General features: G+C 41.0%; 9 protein-coding genes across 10 annotated transcripts; 1 reads left to right on the top strand and 8 right to left on the bottom strand.

Annotated features, from left to right (window-relative positions):
- Window positions 1–5: 5 nt before the first annotated feature.
- Window positions 6–1,636, bottom strand: BBOV_IV004270 (emp24/gp25L/p24 family/GOLD family protein). Its single transcript, XM_001610306.2, has 3 exons — window positions 748–1,636; window positions 452–710; window positions 6–417 (listed from the first exon to the last, which is right to left on the bottom strand). Exons 1-3 carry the CDS (start codon window positions 1,594–1,596, stop codon window positions 26–28), a joined length of 1,500 nt encoding a protein of 499 aa, XP_001610356.1. The 5' UTR covers window positions 1,597–1,636; the 3' UTR covers window positions 6–25.
- BBOV_IV004260 (bromodomain containing protein) lies at window positions 1,563–7,446 on the bottom strand. The gene has a single exon (XM_001610305.2). The coding sequence runs from the start codon at window positions 7,174–7,176 to the stop codon at window positions 1,603–1,605; it is 5,574 nt and encodes a 1,857-aa protein (XP_001610355.1). The 5' UTR covers window positions 7,177–7,446; the 3' UTR covers window positions 1,563–1,602.
- Window positions 7,447–7,589: 143 nt separating this feature from the next.
- BBOV_IV004250 (uncharacterized protein) lies at window positions 7,590–8,628 on the bottom strand. Its single transcript, XM_051767094.1, has 5 exons — window positions 8,347–8,628; window positions 8,106–8,311; window positions 7,912–8,002; window positions 7,783–7,875; window positions 7,590–7,744 (listed from the first exon to the last, which is right to left on the bottom strand). The coding sequence occupies exons 1-5, from the start codon at window positions 8,601–8,603 to the stop codon at window positions 7,645–7,647; spliced, it is 747 nt and encodes a 248-aa protein (XP_051623232.1). The 5' UTR covers window positions 8,604–8,628; the 3' UTR covers window positions 7,590–7,644.
- Window positions 8,629–8,735: 107 nt separating this feature from the next.
- BBOV_IV004240 (TLP18.3 Psb32 and MOLO-1 founding proteins of phosphatase family protein) lies at window positions 8,736–9,805 on the bottom strand. The gene is made up of 4 exons (XM_001610303.2): window positions 9,667–9,805; window positions 8,961–9,552; window positions 8,865–8,926; window positions 8,736–8,828 (listed from the first exon to the last, which is right to left on the bottom strand). Exons 1-4 carry the CDS (start codon window positions 9,791–9,793, stop codon window positions 8,806–8,808), a joined length of 804 nt encoding a protein of 267 aa, XP_001610353.2. The 5' UTR covers window positions 9,794–9,805; the 3' UTR covers window positions 8,736–8,805.
- Window positions 9,806–9,858: 53 nt separating this feature from the next.
- On the bottom strand, window positions 9,859–11,309 carry BBOV_IV004230 (Nin one binding (NOB1) Zn-ribbon like family protein). Its single transcript, XM_001610302.2, has 4 exons — window positions 10,428–11,309; window positions 10,202–10,391; window positions 10,058–10,165; window positions 9,859–10,019 (listed from the first exon to the last, which is right to left on the bottom strand). The coding sequence occupies exons 1-4, from the start codon at window positions 11,132–11,134 to the stop codon at window positions 9,879–9,881; spliced, it is 1,146 nt and encodes a 381-aa protein (XP_001610352.1). The 5' UTR covers window positions 11,135–11,309; the 3' UTR covers window positions 9,859–9,878.
- Window positions 11,310–11,484: 175 nt separating this feature from the next.
- On the top strand, window positions 11,485–12,316 carry BBOV_IV004220 (Trafficking protein particle complex subunit 3-like superfamily protein). Its single transcript, XM_001610301.2, has 6 exons — window positions 11,485–11,561; window positions 11,619–11,716; window positions 11,781–11,880; window positions 11,919–12,101; window positions 12,139–12,222; window positions 12,258–12,316. The coding sequence occupies exons 1-6, from the start codon at window positions 11,508–11,510 to the stop codon at window positions 12,279–12,281; spliced, it is 543 nt and encodes a 180-aa protein (XP_001610351.1). The 5' UTR covers window positions 11,485–11,507; the 3' UTR covers window positions 12,282–12,316.
- Window positions 12,317–12,485: 169 nt separating this feature from the next.
- BBOV_IV004210 (uncharacterized protein) lies at window positions 12,486–13,462 on the bottom strand. The gene is made up of 2 exons (XM_001610300.2): window positions 13,330–13,462; window positions 12,486–13,292 (listed from the first exon to the last, which is right to left on the bottom strand). The coding sequence occupies exons 1-2, from the start codon at window positions 13,450–13,452 to the stop codon at window positions 12,492–12,494; spliced, it is 924 nt and encodes a 307-aa protein (XP_001610350.1). The 5' UTR covers window positions 13,453–13,462; the 3' UTR covers window positions 12,486–12,491.
- A 491-nt stretch (window positions 13,463–13,953) lies between these two features.
- BBOV_IV004205 (uncharacterized protein) lies at window positions 13,954–14,408 on the bottom strand. The gene is made up of 2 exons (XM_051767632.1): window positions 14,192–14,408; window positions 13,954–14,154 (listed from the first exon to the last, which is right to left on the bottom strand). Exons 1-2 carry the CDS (start codon window positions 14,336–14,338, stop codon window positions 13,984–13,986), a joined length of 318 nt encoding a protein of 105 aa, XP_051623626.1. The 5' UTR covers window positions 14,339–14,408; the 3' UTR covers window positions 13,954–13,983.
- A 505-nt stretch (window positions 14,409–14,913) lies between these two features.
- Window positions 14,914–17,824, bottom strand: BBOV_IV004200 (uncharacterized protein; the record flags this gene model as incomplete). 2 transcript variants are annotated; one of them, XM_051767628.1, is made up of 6 exons in its annotated part: window positions 14,914–15,286; window positions 16,182–16,685; window positions 16,721–16,817; window positions 16,852–16,929; window positions 16,964–17,545; window positions 17,652–17,824. In XM_051767628.1, 6 exons carry the CDS (start codon window positions 17,808–17,810, stop codon window positions 14,943–14,945), a joined length of 1,764 nt encoding a protein of 587 aa, XP_051623231.1. The 2 variants fall into 2 exon arrangements, with proteins under 2 accessions (XP_051623231.1, XP_051623678.1); XM_051767076.1 differs by having other exon boundaries at window positions 14,943–15,286; window positions 15,327–16,685; window positions 17,652–17,810.
- Between the last annotated feature and the right edge of the window lie 132 nt (window positions 17,825–17,956).

Genomic DNA, 17,956 nt, shown 5'->3' with positions numbered 1-17,956 from the left:
TTGGTGTCTGTTGCTAGGCGATATTCTATAGAATCCTCTTGTGAGACACAATCTTTTTGACGTAAGTCACACAAATCATAGAACAGACTCCAACGACAATCAACTGAAGAACAGAGTAAAGCAAAAGCTTGGTCTGAGCGTCACGAGATGCACGCATCTGGCGATGGTTATGCAGCCAAATGTACTTGAATTGAGCATATACAGACTCAACGTTGTTCTTCAAATCTTCAAGACGCGATTCAGTGTCACGAATGTGGTCCGATGTCAACAAAGAATACTCGTCATTGCCAGCAGCAAAGGTAACACCAGTGGAAGTCATCCAGTTAGAGTTGTAAATTTCAAAGGTATAGATACCAGTGACCTTGGCGTCAAAGGCATAAATACCCTCAGCACCCTCCTTGTCAAATAAAATCTCACCTAACACGCATTAAAGAAATACTAGATGACCTACCAGATGGCGATTTAATGGTCAGACGAACCTTAAGCTCCTCCGCCTTGGATAACGTATAGTACATACCACGCAACAAGGCACCAACGCTACGTACATTCTCGTAAAAAGTCTCAGTGCCTTTAGGACCTATGTCGAAAGACAAAACAGCCGATGGATGGAAGCCCTCCATCTTTTCGTTCCACTCGTCATAAAAGTAATCGGAGTCCCCAAAATCTTCCATATCAATACGGTCTAATGAATCTACAGGACCAGTAGAAAGCTAAATGATATTGTGAATATCAATATAAAAGTATTACCTTTTCAACTTCAGGAATATCCTTATACGACGAGCTCGGTTTAGCAGGTGGTGGAATGTACTCACGCCTCTTGTATTCATCAGATTCAGGGAAATGAATATTGAAATCAAAGTCGTCATGATCATCTTTGTTCATTCCCTTAGTCTCAACCACCTTTGATTCCTCAATAAACTGAGGCTCTGGTTCGGCAGCACCGTCGTTGGCGTTAACTTCGTCCTGGCTAATACCCGAGCTTTCCACAGTAGCAGTTTCTGGAGCTGGGCTGCTCTCGTCAGGGTACAATGCCTCCTCAACTTCGTGCATCTCTTCGTCCACGCCAGCATCACCAATGACATCTGGGAATGTGTTTAATGTCTCGGCAACAGACATCACAGGAGCGGGTTTCTTACGCTCAGGTTGCGCCTTCACTCCAGAAGGACCGCCAGCCTTAGAATTTGCAGCCACGTTCTTAGGTGACTCTTTCTTGTTAGTTGCAGTCTGCCCTTTGGGCTTCACATTGCCACCGTCAGCAGTGCCCTTCTGAGTTGCGGCTTTCTGACCAGTAGAAGCTGTCTTTTCCACTGTTACATTCTGAACGTTTGACTTTCCGGCATTGCCCTTTGTAGATTTAACAGTGGCGCCAGCTTTTTGGTTAGTGGTAGTAGAAGCAGTCGCCTTGGGCTGACCCTTTGCAGCGTTGCCCTGGCCTTTGGCAGACTGCGTGGCATTCGCACCGGCAGAGTTAGCTTTGGCCTGACCAGTGTTCGAAGTTACAGCTGTGTCTGCATAAATAGAAGGCCCTAAAGGACTCCATAGCAACAACACAGCTGTAGCCGCCACCAACAAACGAATACGCACACACAGCAACATAATTAATTAAATTATTTCCACGTTAGGTGGATTTACGGTGTTGGCCGTGGAAGAATCAGCAGGAGGTGATGTAGCTACAATACGGTTAGCCCGATGCTCGCGCGCCCACTCCTCAATAACAGAGGGAGACACCAAATGACTAGTAAGCTGTTGAATGCGCATTAGCAACTCGTCTACCAATACCTCACTCATTTTACGTAACCACGCGTTAGGAGAAGTCTCAGAGTTATATTTCTTGCAGTTCAGCTCAATCAAAGCAAGGTCGTCCAGTACATTAACCATGTCACTATAGCACTGAGTCTTGCACTTAGACTTCAACAGAGATAACCACATTGGAGTCTTAATTATCTGGTAGTAATTCGGAGCAACACTTTCTGGAATCCGACTCGCAAAAGGCCTGAAACGTGCCTCCTTCTCAATCAGACGCACAGCCTTAGACACCGCCTTCATCAACTGCTCCATGTTACTGCTCAAATTAGCAACAGGAACCGCACTTGTGTCACCGATACGCACGTTTTTGCGACGTGAAGCAACAACACTGCCATCGTCAAACCGGTCGTTACCTTCATCACTATCGTCAACAGAAAACTGATAAGTAAGCCGTCTTTTGTGTCGAGAATCAAACTGGCGCAATACAAACTCTGTAGTGTCACATTCCAAAGCAGCAGTACTGGCAGTAATCTCATTATCACTGGAATCACTGTACTTTTGTATCTTACGGGTCGTAGCAGGCGTATAAATTGGTGGCTTAGATGTATTTGTAATGTCACCCAATGAACGAGACTTGTCACCCTTATATAATGGGCATTTAGGATTAGAAGCAATGTGGCCAGATTGACCACAAGATCGGCAAATACGCTTACCACTGACAGCGGGATTAGTAGTAACATCACCATGCACGTTGCTCTTTTTAGCAGCTACACGCCGAGCACGCCACCTTAATAACTTGCGTGCATTATCCTCACCGTATATAATCACAGCACGCGGGTTTTCGAACTCCTCATTAGCAACGTTGCGGCTTTGACGTAACCACATTATGCCAGGCACAGCCTTTAACTTGTTGACCTCAGCCATGCGCTCCTCCTCACTAAGAGGGCCAGAACTTTGAGCCTCACGTAACTGACGTAAAATCTCAAGCTCACGCCTCTCAATCTCGTCATCCTTGAAGGAGGCGTCATCGAATTCCTCTAGTAGAGCATCAGCAATGCCCTCAGCATCCTCACGGTCAGCCTCGTCCTCAGATGGTAAAGGACTGTCCCTTGAAAGCGCCGCTTTCTGACGTAAAAGTATATCGTTCAACTTCTTTTCATACTCCTCAGGAGGAATACGCCAAAGATGGTCACCGTCAGATGGACCCTGACCACCGAAACTGTCACGATACTTCCGCACTAATGCGACCTGGTCCCAACGCGGTAGTGTTTTAATGACATCTTTAGAAACACCATAACAAAGTAAACGCTTGCGTAATTCATCCATCGACAGTTTACGAAGATCCTCACCTGCGTTGGAACTATCAACCGACGTGTCATTTGCCTGGCGCTTCAATAAGTTGATACCTTCGCCCAAATTACCACTGGGATCGCCATAACCATATAGAGCAAATTGTGAAGTACCACGATTTGATAATACCTGCCTAACATCACGGGAAATGTTCCAAGGAGTAAGGTCAAGCAGCTCCTTGATGAACTTAACCTTAGGTGCAATGGTACGCTCTTCGAGGTGACCGTACATAGATACATGCAATCCAAAGTCAAATTGTTGCATTTCGGCGTCAAGCTTCTCCCCAGTGACGCCATGGGCTTCTAAACGTTTCGCATAACTGCTCTTCAACTCACGCAAACGCTTGTCCATCGCTTGCTGACTCTGCTGGTACTGGCGCTCCTCCTTCTCCATTTTATCGTATATGCCACCAACATTATCTGGATTCTTCAAATGGAGAATACCCATAGTAGCCAAACGAGCTTTACCAGCACGGGCACTCTCCAATGCACAGATCAACTCTGGTTTAATGGCTCCATGAATCAGGCGCTCTAACGCCTGAGCACGTAAACTAAATATGGGCGTACTCTCAATTTGCTTCAACATATGAGAAATGTCCTTTTCACTCAATACTGGGCAGAATTTCTTACGAGCCTCCTTACGTAAATGCTTTACATCCAATATGGATCCAACCATAACAGATTTCAACACCCACGCCTTCAAAAGCTCGTTGGTATGTTCCACAAATGTCTTAGAACCAGGTGCAGGAATGTCAACCTTTGGTTCACACTGACCAACGGTGTATACAGCCACACCATTTTGCCAAGTGAGCGGACGTAATCGAATCACGGTCTCACCACCTCCACGAGATCTAGTCAGTAAAAAGTCAGTGGTGTTAATAGATAGAGATTGTTCCCAAGTAGAACCTGGACGAGGGTGAACAAATATTGGCGCCTTAAATAAAGTGCTTTCTAAAATTGTCTGACCGTCACCTGGCGGGACATTGTACTTAACACCGAAAAGCTCTATACCATCATTAGCCTGACATAATGTGCCCAAAGGACCAAGGAAAGCAACGTCTTTGCGCGTTTCATCTTCCTTGTGGTTCACATAGTTGTCAACACGTGATGCCATTCCACAATTAGCCAATAACAGTGGGTGCTGCTCAACATACTCCATTAAAGCGACCTTGCAGTCATCATTCAGCGATAAATCCCTGGAGTGGATGAAATAATTAGATGGATGACTCTTGACGTCATCAGCTCCACCAGATTCCTCTGTGAAACTTGTAACCAAATTGCTATGCAATAACGGCTTGCAAGGCCAAGCACACCATTCAGAGCTGTAATTACCACGCAGTACCTTGAGGTGCTCTGCAAAAAGACCCGAACGAAAGTCAGGTCGATGGAATCTGACGTTATGATACTTAGCTGCCTTGCCCACAAGAGGCAACACGCCACAAAGGTTCTTGGCAACGCGAGTATGAAGAAGCTCTCTACGAGTTGAAGAACTGTCATCAACACCTGTGTCATGCGGATTCGCCTTCTCGTAGTAATCGTCAAATGACTGATTCAATAAATTGGCATAGTCACATTGACGGAACATCTCAGCGACCTCACAAAATTCAACAACAGAGTCATAGGCTCGCCTCTGTTCAATATTACTTGATACGTTCTCAATGTCCTTCAAGCTCTTACCCATGTTCACAAGCGCAAGCCTGGTTTCCTTAGTCAGGGTCTGCAGTCTCCTACGCCAACTGCGACGAATATCACTCTCCCTCTCAACGGGCAATGTATCCTCATCCTCCTCACCGAAATTAACTGGATCGGTTGTTGTGGGAGTAGGAGCCTCTTCAGCATGAGGTGTGTTGGGATCAGCCTCAGCGGAAAGGAACGCTTCTTCGTTGTCCTCAATTTCTTCTTCGTTAGGTATAGCAGAGTATACTACATTTGGAGCATTCAGATTATAAATAGACGACGCAAGTAATGATTGAACCTCCGGCCGGTCAAATTGGAGTAGCAGATTTAAGTTGGCCTTACCCATGCGATATAAAGTGTCAGCCTTTTCATCGACAGAAACATCTGCAGCACCCTGCTCCATAGGAATACCAACCATTTGGCAAATCTCCTCAACACGCTTTTCCTGGAAAATACGCCATACATGCTCAAACTCTACCAATTCTGACAAAGATATATCGGGACCAAAACGATTGCGGAACCGACGCCACTCGTGTACGATATCCCCGGCATCCATCAACCTAGAAAGCTGTGCACGATAATGAGCGTATGTCCCGGGTATTTCACCAAAGTAGTCAACATCATCCATTCGTGAAGGTTCCACAGTCGTGCTAGGAGCTGGAACAACAGTTTGATTTTCGGCAAATGTACCAATCGTAAGAGGCTGTTCATCATGATGCTGATCCATTATACCAAAATCAAACTCGTCTTCCAAGTCCTGGTCCCTGTCACCACTATCGCTGCTCTTAGCATCACTAGGCAACTCTCCCAGAAGCTCGTCCTCTAACTCATCCATCAAGTTTGGAACATCACCGGTAAATGCATTGAGACTGGTATCAACAGTATCTATCTCATCAAATTGGTCCTCTATTTTCTCCGCGGAATCAGAATTAAAAGCCTCATCAAAGTCGGAGGCAAGTTCATCCTCAATGTTCAGCTGACCTGTATTATCCTGTTCCACCATAACAGACTCTGATGTTGTTTTATTATCCTCGGCGTCTGAATTAAGATCGGAGGGTATCGACGATGATGCCGAACTTGAACCATCATGAAGCGGCTGCCGATCAGCCACGGCGTCGATACACAAAGTTCCCAAAAGTTTAGAAGCAAGAGTGTCAACTTTAGGAGTTATTGGGTCATTAAGGTGCAATGAGAGTTCATTATCCGAGATGGTCGATGATGTTTCCTCTTTAAAGTCTTCCCAAAGACGTAAGTTACCAACGTCTTCTCCGGAAATTGGAATCTCCAAATCGTCCATGTACATGAAACTGTAGCAACTTGGATCAAGCGATTTGATTTTTCCAAGCGCAACACGATGTTTATACGTATCTTTCTCATCTTCATCAAAAAGACGTAAACATTTCATATCAGCATCCGTTAAGACGTAATCCGATTGATAACGGTTTTGGTGCCAACTCATTTCGATGTTTAAACAAACAGGCTGCGATAAATCTTTGTCTGTAGTCTCTGGCGAAGATGCATAATCGGTATCCACCAAAGTATCCTGAGTATCGTCATGTTGCTGCAACTGTGAGACGGGTGCGTTGCCCTCAGCTTCTAGCTTTTGCTGCACACGCCCTTTTTGAAGCTTACGGCGCCAAGACTTTAGCTGACATGTTTCACGAACCTGAACTGAAGTAGGAATTGATTTCATACTATCCAACTCAGATACACGCTTCTGACGAGCGCTCTTCTGAGGCATGAACAACATATTCAAACTATTAAGAGCAGTATTTTCGTCCATGGTGGGCCAAAGTTGCGTCATAATATTCGGAAGCTGGGGATTCATCATCTTGCCATTAGCCATCTTGCTAAAGTCCGTAGACATACCATCCGTCATCATTGGATTGTAAAACATCATGGGCATTTGAGAACCGTCATCGGTTTTCATAACATTAGAACCTGAGGTTTGGAACATGGCAGGCATCAGACTACCATCTATAGATGTGCCCATATTCTGCATCATCGGCATGGGCATCATACCATCCATAATCCAACCACCAAATGGCATCATCTTGTTTCCAGCATTTTCACTAGCATTGCCATCTGCAGATCCCATAGGCATACCCATCATTGGAGGTATAGGGAAAAAACCTTGTGTACCAGACGTTGGCATCCCACCCGTGGAATCCGTCCCAGGATGATTAGCTCTATCCATAGACCCCCCTTCTACGACAGGTATCGAACTTTGTGTAGCTTTCACACCATCGTCTGCTGTAGGTAGGGAATTGGTCGCATTATAACTGGCATTTTCTGTATAGCCGCTCAGTTTTTCTGGCGTTTCAACAGGAAGAGAATCTACAGCTGGTAACGTAGCATCCGAGTCGCCACGAGGTGATGGATTTACCTTGCCGCTTCCGTCCATCGTGTAACTGTAGTTATCATAGCCAATAACTCAAAAAATAACTTCTACAGTATTGATGGTTGATGTGAAGGTATAGAGTCACGCAAACACCAACCACCGTCAACTCTGGTGACAACCAAACACTATATAAAAACCATTTACGAATATAATATAACACTATGGATACTAGGGAGCTACCGGTTCGCTCACGAGTCACCCATATAGATTCAATCGGCCCTACGGTGTAATGAGGGACAACGTTAATTCCGAAACAACAGAAAATGTTTCTCCATAGATAAAATACTGTATATTATATATATTTGTGTGTCTATATAAAATGTGAAGCTTTTTTATAATGAACAGAGAAGTCTACTGTGGACTACACATCTGGAAGGATCGTGGCAATAATAAATTCTCCTTAGCAATCAAGATTAAACAGATAGCGATGTATATGTTATTTGTAGATATTTGGTGCATTTTTGCCTATTATCAGGTATTACGTGTTTCATAAAATCTTTCGAAGACATCCAACAAGCGGTCCTCCTGTAACAGCATCTCTTCAAAGTCGTTATCCTCAACGTGATCGTACCTGCAAAGTATATACATTCCATATATGATGCACCTTACCCTAAAAGATGCAACATTCCATGGGCAAGGAGATAACAGAAACGAAGATTTAGATCAGTTATATGTTTCATACGCACTGCTACACCTAATGGTCTGAGACGGCTGAATAAAATTGATTACCATACATACGCGTTTTCGTCGCAATGTTTATCAGCCTTAATTTGGCATACCCCCTGGTTGGAATATTCTTGGTCACCTATCATTTGCTTGTATATATAATCTGCAATATATGTTACAGTGGATTGTGATTCACTATGAAAGAATAGTGTACTTGAATACAACAAAAGATATCATATTAATAGCTATGTACTGTGGAAGACTACCTGGACACATATTTATTTCTCCAAGGTTGCGAAAGTCGGCAACAAGCTGTGGCGATCGATTTAAATTATACTTATCCTTAGTGTATAATGAGTTTTCAGCTAAGGATATGATATCTGTTGCATGGTGTTTGCCGAAATGATTAGAGTTGCACTCAGTCATCTCCTTTGTGTCCAAAAAAATTACATCCACTTGAAAGTCAGGAAAACTGAAAACATATATTTTATGCGCATCTTAACATACCCTAGTTCATTCCTATATAACCAACATGTGTCATATATTAACTTCTCGTCAATATAATGGGATGTTTGTCGATTCAATATGGTTATTTCATTCGGTTGTAGCAGTTCACTGACATCATTAGGGGATACATAAATCTGTCGAAAACGCTGGTTGCAACCTTGAGATGAAATAAGAGGAATGAAGAAATTTTGCGATGGAAGATGATAGCATTCAGACTTTATCGCCCAAAATAAAAGCGCAAAGACAAAGTTGCACATTCGACAGAATAATACAAATTGAAATAGTCAACATTTAAAAGGTTATACTATACACACCTATGTATATTCATGTTGTATAATATTATACATGCCATTTAATGTGCTTTCTGTTGCTTTTAGAATCACACATGTGTAAGCACGGGGAAGGGATATTGCTTTTATTATACAAATGTTGCGGGGTCACCTTCTCTAAATCAGAAAGTTATATTGCATCTTGCTGGAAGGCTGAGAAATCTTTCGTTTGTATTTCAATTGACTTACTTGCTATAGTTATCATACAATAAAATAACGCAACGAGGGATGCAATCACCAGTGTTACGAGCCTGTGGACGTTAGTATGTTTTGAACTGAGCTTACATTTGAGGCGTTTCTTGTGATGGAAGAATTACGCCAGTTAGACGTTTGGTAACAAAAGCAGTACAATGCTCTATGGCCACACCTACTTTCTCCTTCTCAAGCATAGTACGGCAGATGGCAGATATTGATGACACTGTCTTTGCATTGATAAGCGGTTCTACTCCCTTGTCCCAACTTATAACCACTCCATTGTGACGAATTACATAGAGAATCAAAACGCCATCTGAACACTTTTCATGGCTTAGCCGCCATCGCTTCAGCAACTCGTTAGATAAAGTAGGCATGTCCTCAGCTGGCAGCCAATTTATTATAGCAACACCTAACCTGTACGGGACACTACCTAAACCCTCGCAATGATGCTGCGAATCGTGTCGCTGTAAACTTAAAAGTTCGTCTATACGGTCAGCCTCTACTTTAGTAAGCAAATGATCCGGGTCACAGATATAAGACTCCGTTGCATCGGGACGATTGCACTCCCTCGGATTAACAAAAGGATCTGGATAATTCTCCAAAGTAGTTGATTTGGATACTAAAGGCTCAGAATAATCCCAAAGATTAGGCGGCTCTTCATCCGGTAAAAACTCATTCATGTCTGCAATGTCATTAGACACCACCTAGTGTGTATATTAACGCAATATCTAGACTATAGGATGCGTGATATAGCCGAAATAAACACTCAAAAGATGAGTTGATTGTTTTCAATTACCTGGGAGTTCGCCAAGCTCCAGCATGGAAGTGGTCGCCTTCTGCGACCAAACGTCAGATACAATCCATCCTGAGTACTCTAGTAATATAAAAATATGCCATATACATGACGATGGCAAAGTGTGCATAGTCAAGTGATAGAATCTGATGCCCATGTGGTAAAAAACTGGTGTGTGGATGTTATGTCTTATATTGTATAAATCAATGTGTAGATTATTCACGAAGTAAACGTTTATGTTTCTGCATCCACTTGTTTGAATTCGGATTGCCACGACCAAGTCCTACAGGGACACGAATTAGAGCTGGTAACTTCTTATCAATGCCTCCAAGTTCCGGTCCGATCTTGCCATCATCCTGTAACATAATTGAAGGGAAAGGGGTACAACACTTACAGTATTGAAATGTGATACATTATCTGATGTAGTCTTTCGGTTCATCTCGCGAATTATATGGCCATAACGTGGCAACATCAGCTGATCCTCAGCAACTATATACATTTGCTACACAGGATATACAACATTTATAAAACAACAAACCTTGCTCTTTCCAGTTACTGGCTTAGGTTGCGTATAAATTGTGCCGCGATTGTTAATCCACTTTCGGGTGTCCTTGACCTTCACCTCGCCTGTATCACCATCTACCACCAACGGTACGCGGTCGACAGTAGCATTACCACAATTCTCGCAAAATTGACGTAATGTATTTGGATAAACATCGAAACATGCTCTGGTAGCTATTATAACAAAATTTTACACAACGAACCGGCATATATGTCCCCAGCTCCGTACACTCTTGGCAGCAAACCCATCTAATGTAACCACATTCAATCCCATATGGATCAAAACGTTTTGCATGGAGAAATCTGTCGTCATGCAGGCAACACTCTGGTGAGATCCAGTTGAGTTAGTCTTGATGTTGTAGCTATGTACATTCTCCGGGGTAATCCAGCAATCAAAACCCGTAGAAGGGTTATCGTCCCGTTTCTTAGGTTTAGGTTTACTTTTACCACCCTTACTTTTTGAATCTGCTACAGATAATTCACCACTTTTGTTGTTAATTTTGGTGAATGATAAAGGAAGAGGTTCTGACCTCAAATTCGAGGTATCTCCAGTCTCCAACTGTAAGCGATAGGTCAAAGCTATGCAACCAATGTCATTTGGCGAAAGTGTAAGCAAATCACCCGTAAGAGCAGCAAACCTTTTCACAGTGGCAATATCACTGTCCAGAGGATTACGTTCTATTAAGTTGAAAACGTTACGAATATGAGCGCCAGTTGGATTCTTATCCCTGTAACGCCCTATCTCCTTGATGATGCCACTGGTTGCATATATTTCATCACCACTGCGATCTATGTAGGTTGAACGGTTGTAAGCACCTGTATCTACTACCAATTTTCGGCGCGGAAGTACACTATCATTTCCAGCCGTAGGCGTGCTCGACCTGTTGTTATCAGCCGAAGATTCATCCATCTTCTTTTGATGTGAAAAAATATTAATCGTATTTATATGTAGTAACACATCGTAATAGATTTCTTTTATGCCCGTTGAGAAACGAATAAACCTAGCATCTCCTACAACATTATGCAAACAATGATGCCTTTTTGTTACAAAAAGTAGCAAATATATATCTAGTAATAGCAAATATCGATGGTATTAAAATGATTAATGTTAAATGATTCGTTGTGTTATGATATACCATTCCAAACGTCTAGTGTGTTACCAGAAATGATGGATGGAAGAATCACTCCTGCCCAAGATTAAGAGCCATTTGGTCCTATAATAGACAAAGCTTACTCTATAAATAAATGTAGGATTTGTGTGATAGATAATATTCGATAACAAAATGGATGACTTTACAAAGCTAGGTGCGAGTGTCTTTGCCAAAATGGAGAAAGTGGTAGGTCACAGGATTCCATCTTTATGGTATCAAGTTTGATGTTTAAGTATTGTATAGAACTCCGAGCTGTTGGCGTTGACATATGGGTCAATTGTATCACAACTCATCAAGGATATTGAATTTACAGACGGCGTTAACACACAACTACTGTCGATGTATGTTACTATATGGCCATTCAATGGACCATTCCATAGATGATGTGTATGAATATATGTTCAGGGGACGAAACATCGGTGTTAGACTAGTGGATGAAGTGTTAGCCAAATTGGGATGCACTCCATGTACTAACTTCAGAACCACAGTAGAGGCAATTGCCAAGGTATGATCACGTGTATACATGAGATAAATTGTAAACAGGTTGGATTGAAGATGTTCTTAGGTATTACAGGAGATGTAATCGTAATTGATGAGGCCACCAATCACTACCATATCGCATTCCATGAAAACCCTTTGGACCAATTTGTAGAGATACCAGAGAATCTCTCAAACTTAGCTTACTCAAATATAATATGTGGAGTAATCATAGGTGCATTAGAACAGGTAATTAGCATATCGATGGTTTTGATGTCAGATACAGTTGCAAATCAGAGTAAAGTGCGAATTTGTCAAGGACATGCTAAAAGGTCATGATGCTTATGAAATATCCATTAAGCTGGAAGAGGTTAGTCATTTCATTAAAGTAATCATGGTTAATAGATTGACTCCTATGAGAGGGAATAAGTTATGATTATATATCGCATTTAGAAAATCCCAGGGTATTGAATTATGAAACTACCCGTGGGTATGTATTAATGTCAATGCATATTCAGTTTGTTTTACATTTTATTCGGGTATATATTGATGTCAATCAGTTTAATATGGCACGTTAGTAGTGATTTAACATTATTGTTTACATTGTTTATTATCCGTATCCCGCGTTCCCAACATATACTATCCGGCCTTATCACCTGGTGGGTCACCGTCAGGTTTTTTAGCCTCAGGGCTATCAGTTTTTACTTCTGTTGTAGCATTTTCCACTGGTGGTTTCTCGGTATCAGCATTAGGTGTGACTTCTACGTTGTTGGTTGGTGGGTTCTCTCCGTTCTTGTCAGGTTCCTGTGGTTCAGCTGGTTTAGCATCTTCCGGTTTATCACCAGTGCTTACACTTTCTGGTTTTACTATATCTGTTGGAGGATCATTTGTTGGGGTAGATGCGATTTCTGGTGCTTTGCCTTCAACAGCCTCTGGAGGTTTGACACCATTTGGATCATCAGGCTTGTTACCTGTATCTGTTTCATTCGTTGCTGGTGGTACGTTTTCAGCAGGCTTATCATCTTTGTTTTCTCCCGAATCTTTTTTGTCACTTGCATCTTTTTGTTCTTCTGTTTTGGTACCTTCCTCTTTCACATCATTAGACTTTTCCCCGTCAGCATCGTTGTCCTCATCTTTACCCCGTTTTTTTGATCTACGCTTCTTGCGACGACGTCTTCGCTTTTCATATCGCTCTGAGTCTGAATCCGAATCTGAATCGTCCGAATACGAACGACTACGCCTGTACTTTCGTTCCGGTTCTGGTGGAGGTGGTGGCGGAGGAGGAGGGTCGGGAGCTTTGGAACCCGGTGAAATGATGCTTCCAACAGCGTTAGCTATAGGATTGATTATTGCTTTGGCGGCTCCCAAGAGAAAGCCAAAGAACAGTTTCCTTGGAGGTGCACCTTCAGCAACGTCAGATGGGGATTCGATATTATTACCCTGTAAAGACAATTATATTAGTGTTCATCTTACTAACCTTAAGATAAGTTCTTTTGCGTGAAGTCTTCCGTCTTTTGATGTTTTCACCGAAGCACAGTGCTGAGAAGTGTGGCAGTAATGCAATGATAGATATTGCAATTATGAAATCCCAGCAATACATATTTTTGGAAGCGTCATAATACAAATTGGTGCTTCAAAAAACATAAGCGAACTGTCATTGTTAAATCAAAATGATCTTACAACAATTTTTGACGAAAAGTATTTTCTGTAAGCTCATTTGTATTTGATGACACTAAAGTTCTTCAAACTGTTATTACTCGCTGCTAATTAAGAGAAAATAAATACTGATCTGATATAATACGATAATACATTTGAATTGTTAAAAAAAGATCTTCATTTCGTTTTCACTCATACTACGTTTTCTTTTCGAAAGATTCAACTGATCATTTTTTCTTTTAAAATTGGTGCTTGTATCCATATAAATAACCGTAACCAGCTTTTTCGAATGATAACTAGTTTGATGCCAATAATGTACCATACTTAAAAAACAAATCACCACATATCTCAACTAAGTGCATAAATTCATGCCATCAGCATTGCCATCCGAGCATATAACTATTTGAGCACGCATATATTAGATTAGAACGTATGTATGAGATATAACGATTTTTAAGTGCCTGACGACAGAACATCAAGGTCCAACAGAATCTGTTTTAGGCTTCCCCTGTCTTATGTTTTCTAATCCTTGACGAATTCGTCTGAACGCGCTTTCTTTAGGTGCTTTAACTTTATCATTTTTAACAGTGTCCAAAAGGTCACCATATCTCACCCGATGTATGAGCCTTTTGCAGATGTCATAACACTACATAGTAATAAAGAAATCAAAACCAACAATTTACCTTAGAGATGCCTACACCATCTGGAGATACTAAAGTCGATGATGGACACATATCAGCGCAGAGTACCATATCCGATGTATGGGAGCAATGAACTGTGCCCATCAGTATGATTATGCCACATACAAATTTTGTACGTAAACTATACATTTTGCATTAAGTTGGTAATAATATGACAAATAGGATATGATTATTATAAATCTTAGCTGAGAAAATGAATTAAACATGGTATTTAGATCAGAAGGAAAATACTAATAAAAATTTTATTACCCCAATGAAAATAAAAACCAATGTCTTTAATAACCAAATAATCTAAAATAGCTATATATTAGTCTTGTTGATGATACAATTCAGTCATTAGATTAGATCTTGGTGAAGAATTATAAAACCATATGGTTATGGCTGTAGGGGGCAAACCTTCAGAAAAGAAGATTGTCAAATAATAATTATTTAATGTGAATACATCGCTCATTTTGATGTTAAAAAGGCATAGAATCTTACATCTGTGTCTAATTTAGCGAACAGTACAGAATGCATCACACGTGATGTTTATCATTTGCGAAATAATAAGAATAATAACCATTCCTAATTTACATAAATGTTACTTAATTTCTAACTAAATAACATGAATATACATGTAGTTAAGTGGTGTTCAAGAAAAATGTTACAACATTGTTTGTTGGTCGCTCATCTTCCCAATTACAGGATGCTATGTATATTTCATATTTATCATTGTTAATGCTTCAAAACCTTCTTATCCCATCAAACTCTCGCTGAAAGGCATCCATCTACTCTCTTGTGTTGGCATTAGACTTTCGTGTGCCTTTGCTAGTGCATCAGCCGCTGCCTTTCGAGTTGTTATAACGCCTATCTCAACGCAATTTCCAGCTACGTCAACAGAAGTACACACAGTTTCTCCAACTCCTAGAAAATAGCGTTTCATCGCACTAAGTTTTTTTGCAGCGTAATTACTTATGTTGTTGAACTTCCTCCGAATAGCACTTGATGCTCTTTCAACACCGGAAACAAACCTTTTTGTCAGTGGTTTATTTATTTGTGTTGCTTTTGTGAATCCATAGTGGTTCCCTTCCGCTTCGTCTGCTAACAATTTAACTAATGGTGCAACATTTCACTTTACGTTCATGGAAGTCATCATCATCACGCTTATTCATCGGATATCCCGGGTGACCATTCCATTCCCTATATGGGCGTATGTCGTTTGAAGAATGTGTTATCCCACTATGGCTCTCTTTTAGTGCAGTGTCAAAACCGTAAAGGAGATTATGTCTGTGACAACCACATGGTTTCATTGCACTACATGAACTGTCGCTAGCAATAGAGTGACACCTAGTCTTCAGAGGAGCCATGGGAACATATATATCATCATTGTCCATGTTAAACATTCGTTCGCTTATCTGACTTTGCGGTAGTATATTGGCGTATGTTGGTTGGGGAATATCACCGATTTCCATATATAAGCGTGTTTCAGGTATGTCTTTAGAAGAACCCTTTTCATAAAAATTCAATGGAGTATATGTACAATCACTGTATGCATGCATATTTTCGTATAACGAATCATGCGAATGGTTCCTCATAAGTGGAAGGCGAGATCCAACAGCCCCCGGACTGGTATAATGATGTGGTATATTTCGTTTGGGCGAACATGCTTCTTTCTTTATAGGCTTTACTTGAAACGGTCTATTCCTATAGTCATGTGAGACATATTGCAACTCTGGTGCTTCTATATATTCGACGACGTCCCCTATGTCATTATCGGTTTTATAACCTTGCATCCTTACTATTGAAGACATATCCATGTAGAGTGGTTCATCGATCGAATAGGAGTCTTTTGTTGTTCCATAATTCAATGGAAGCTCCTCGGATCCCTCAACAAAAATATGAAAAGGCATGGATGAGTCACCCGTTATATCCTTTATAGTGTCTACACCAATCAATGAATTTGCTAGTGTTTGCGGATTATTTTTTTCCCTACCTGATGATGCCATCACAGTTGGTCTATGGATGGGTTCTTTTGGCTCAAAGTTTTCCTCTTCATCATCTTCCCAATCCGACAGATACATGTCATCGAGAACAAAATCGTCAGCTAGTTTGTATTTGGTCATTATTTTGCCTTCACCTGATGGCCCTGGAGCGTCTAGGTCTTTTAATGGTTTATAGGAAGTGCCACGTATTCCGCCATCATCTTTTAGTGGATATTTACTAGTAGATTCCGGAATGTAATTGTAGGACAGTGAGGAATCGGGCTCATTCAGTTTTACCCTATCAGTGTCGTTGTCAATGTCGCTTGGGAGTTCGACAGTAGCTTTGTAAAGATGCCCATCAGATTTAGTTGCCGATGTTTCATTATTATACTGCTTCTCTTTTTTACTTATGAAGCGAGGTTTTTTTGGAACAACTTCCCATGCTGAAATGGTTACTAGTTGCGTATTTTTTGTTGGTAATGGTGGTGGCGAACTACTTGGCCTTTTTATTTCTTCTGTAGAATATCAACATAACAGCTGGAATCATTACCTTTTTTCTTAAGGACGCCCACGATCTTTGGCGGTTGTTCAGGTTCATTGACGAGGGTTCCTTCAACTCCATCTTCGCTACTTGAGGTATCAGAGAACTATAATTTTTAATTTCCAGTATATTAAACTTACTTCGATTGCAGGTTTGTCGATTTCTTCGTATTTACCGAATCTGACATGTTTAGGCTTAATCTTGGGTAGTTCGTTGAACTGCAAAATATTACATATTGCATCAATGGCATACCAATTTGGCTTTTTCCACAGAATCATCGTCTACAAATCCTCTCAATTTTTTACGGTTCTTCTTCTCATTCGACTCATTGACATCGAGTTGGGTGGAAGACGATTTATCTTCTTCATCGAGTGCTAATGGAGCACTATCTCCACTAGGCAGCGGAAATGCATCATCATCAACGACAACTGGGGAAAGAGTTAGTACTGCATTGGGGTCAAGATCGACATATTCTACCGCGTCTGTAGGGGTATCTGGCAGATCAATGTTAGAATATATAGCTTCAGCGTCATTTGGCACTGTTACAGCTGGATCTTTAAAACTATTTTTCTGTAGTCCAAATGTTCTTTCAGCAGCTACAGGAGGCTCTAGAGGTGTTGTAGGACTATTGGATGTATCAGATGGTTCAGGCAACACGTTAGTTGTAGGAGGCTCACCGAGTATGTCGCTTTCAACACTCTCGGGAAAAGAAGGTATAGTTGGCATCTGTGATGACTCTTCCGTATTCTCTAGTTTAGGTGAACTTGTGCTTGCCTTCCCAAGAACATCTTTTCTACCAGAACCAGATTCCTTGTTCTTTAGAAATTCCGCTTGCTGCAATTAATGTGAAAAACATACGAAATTCACGATATAAGATACAACATTCACAGTGGCAATTTTGTTAAAATACAGATAGTATAAGGGCCAACTAAAAATCTACCTTTCGAATGGTTTCGTTGAGGAATTCATAGCGTTCTATTGGTATTTTTTTGATCTTATTGGCATCCGCATCAACAACGCCATATACTGATTGACAGTGATGTAAGCATAGAAATGCAATGATATAATAAATAGATGAAAGTGAATTAATGGCCACCATTTCTTTAGTATTGTTCTGTACGCAAAAAATATCGGTTGATAAACATTTATACTTATTGCTCTCAAGTTGTAACTTAATATGATATAAAGTAACAAAGGTGGTTAATGATCTGATCTAAGAATTATCATATCTTGATATGATAACGT

This window comes from Babesia bovis, assembly GCF_000165395.2.
Source record: "Babesia bovis T2Bo chromosome 4 map unlocalized Chr4_1, whole genome shotgun sequence".
NCBI classification, from domain to species: Eukaryota; Apicomplexa; class Aconoidasida; order Piroplasmida; family Babesiidae; genus Babesia; species Babesia bovis.
The sequence above is the reverse complement of the archived record's forward strand: the minus strand, read 5'-3'. Positions and strand labels throughout refer to the sequence as shown.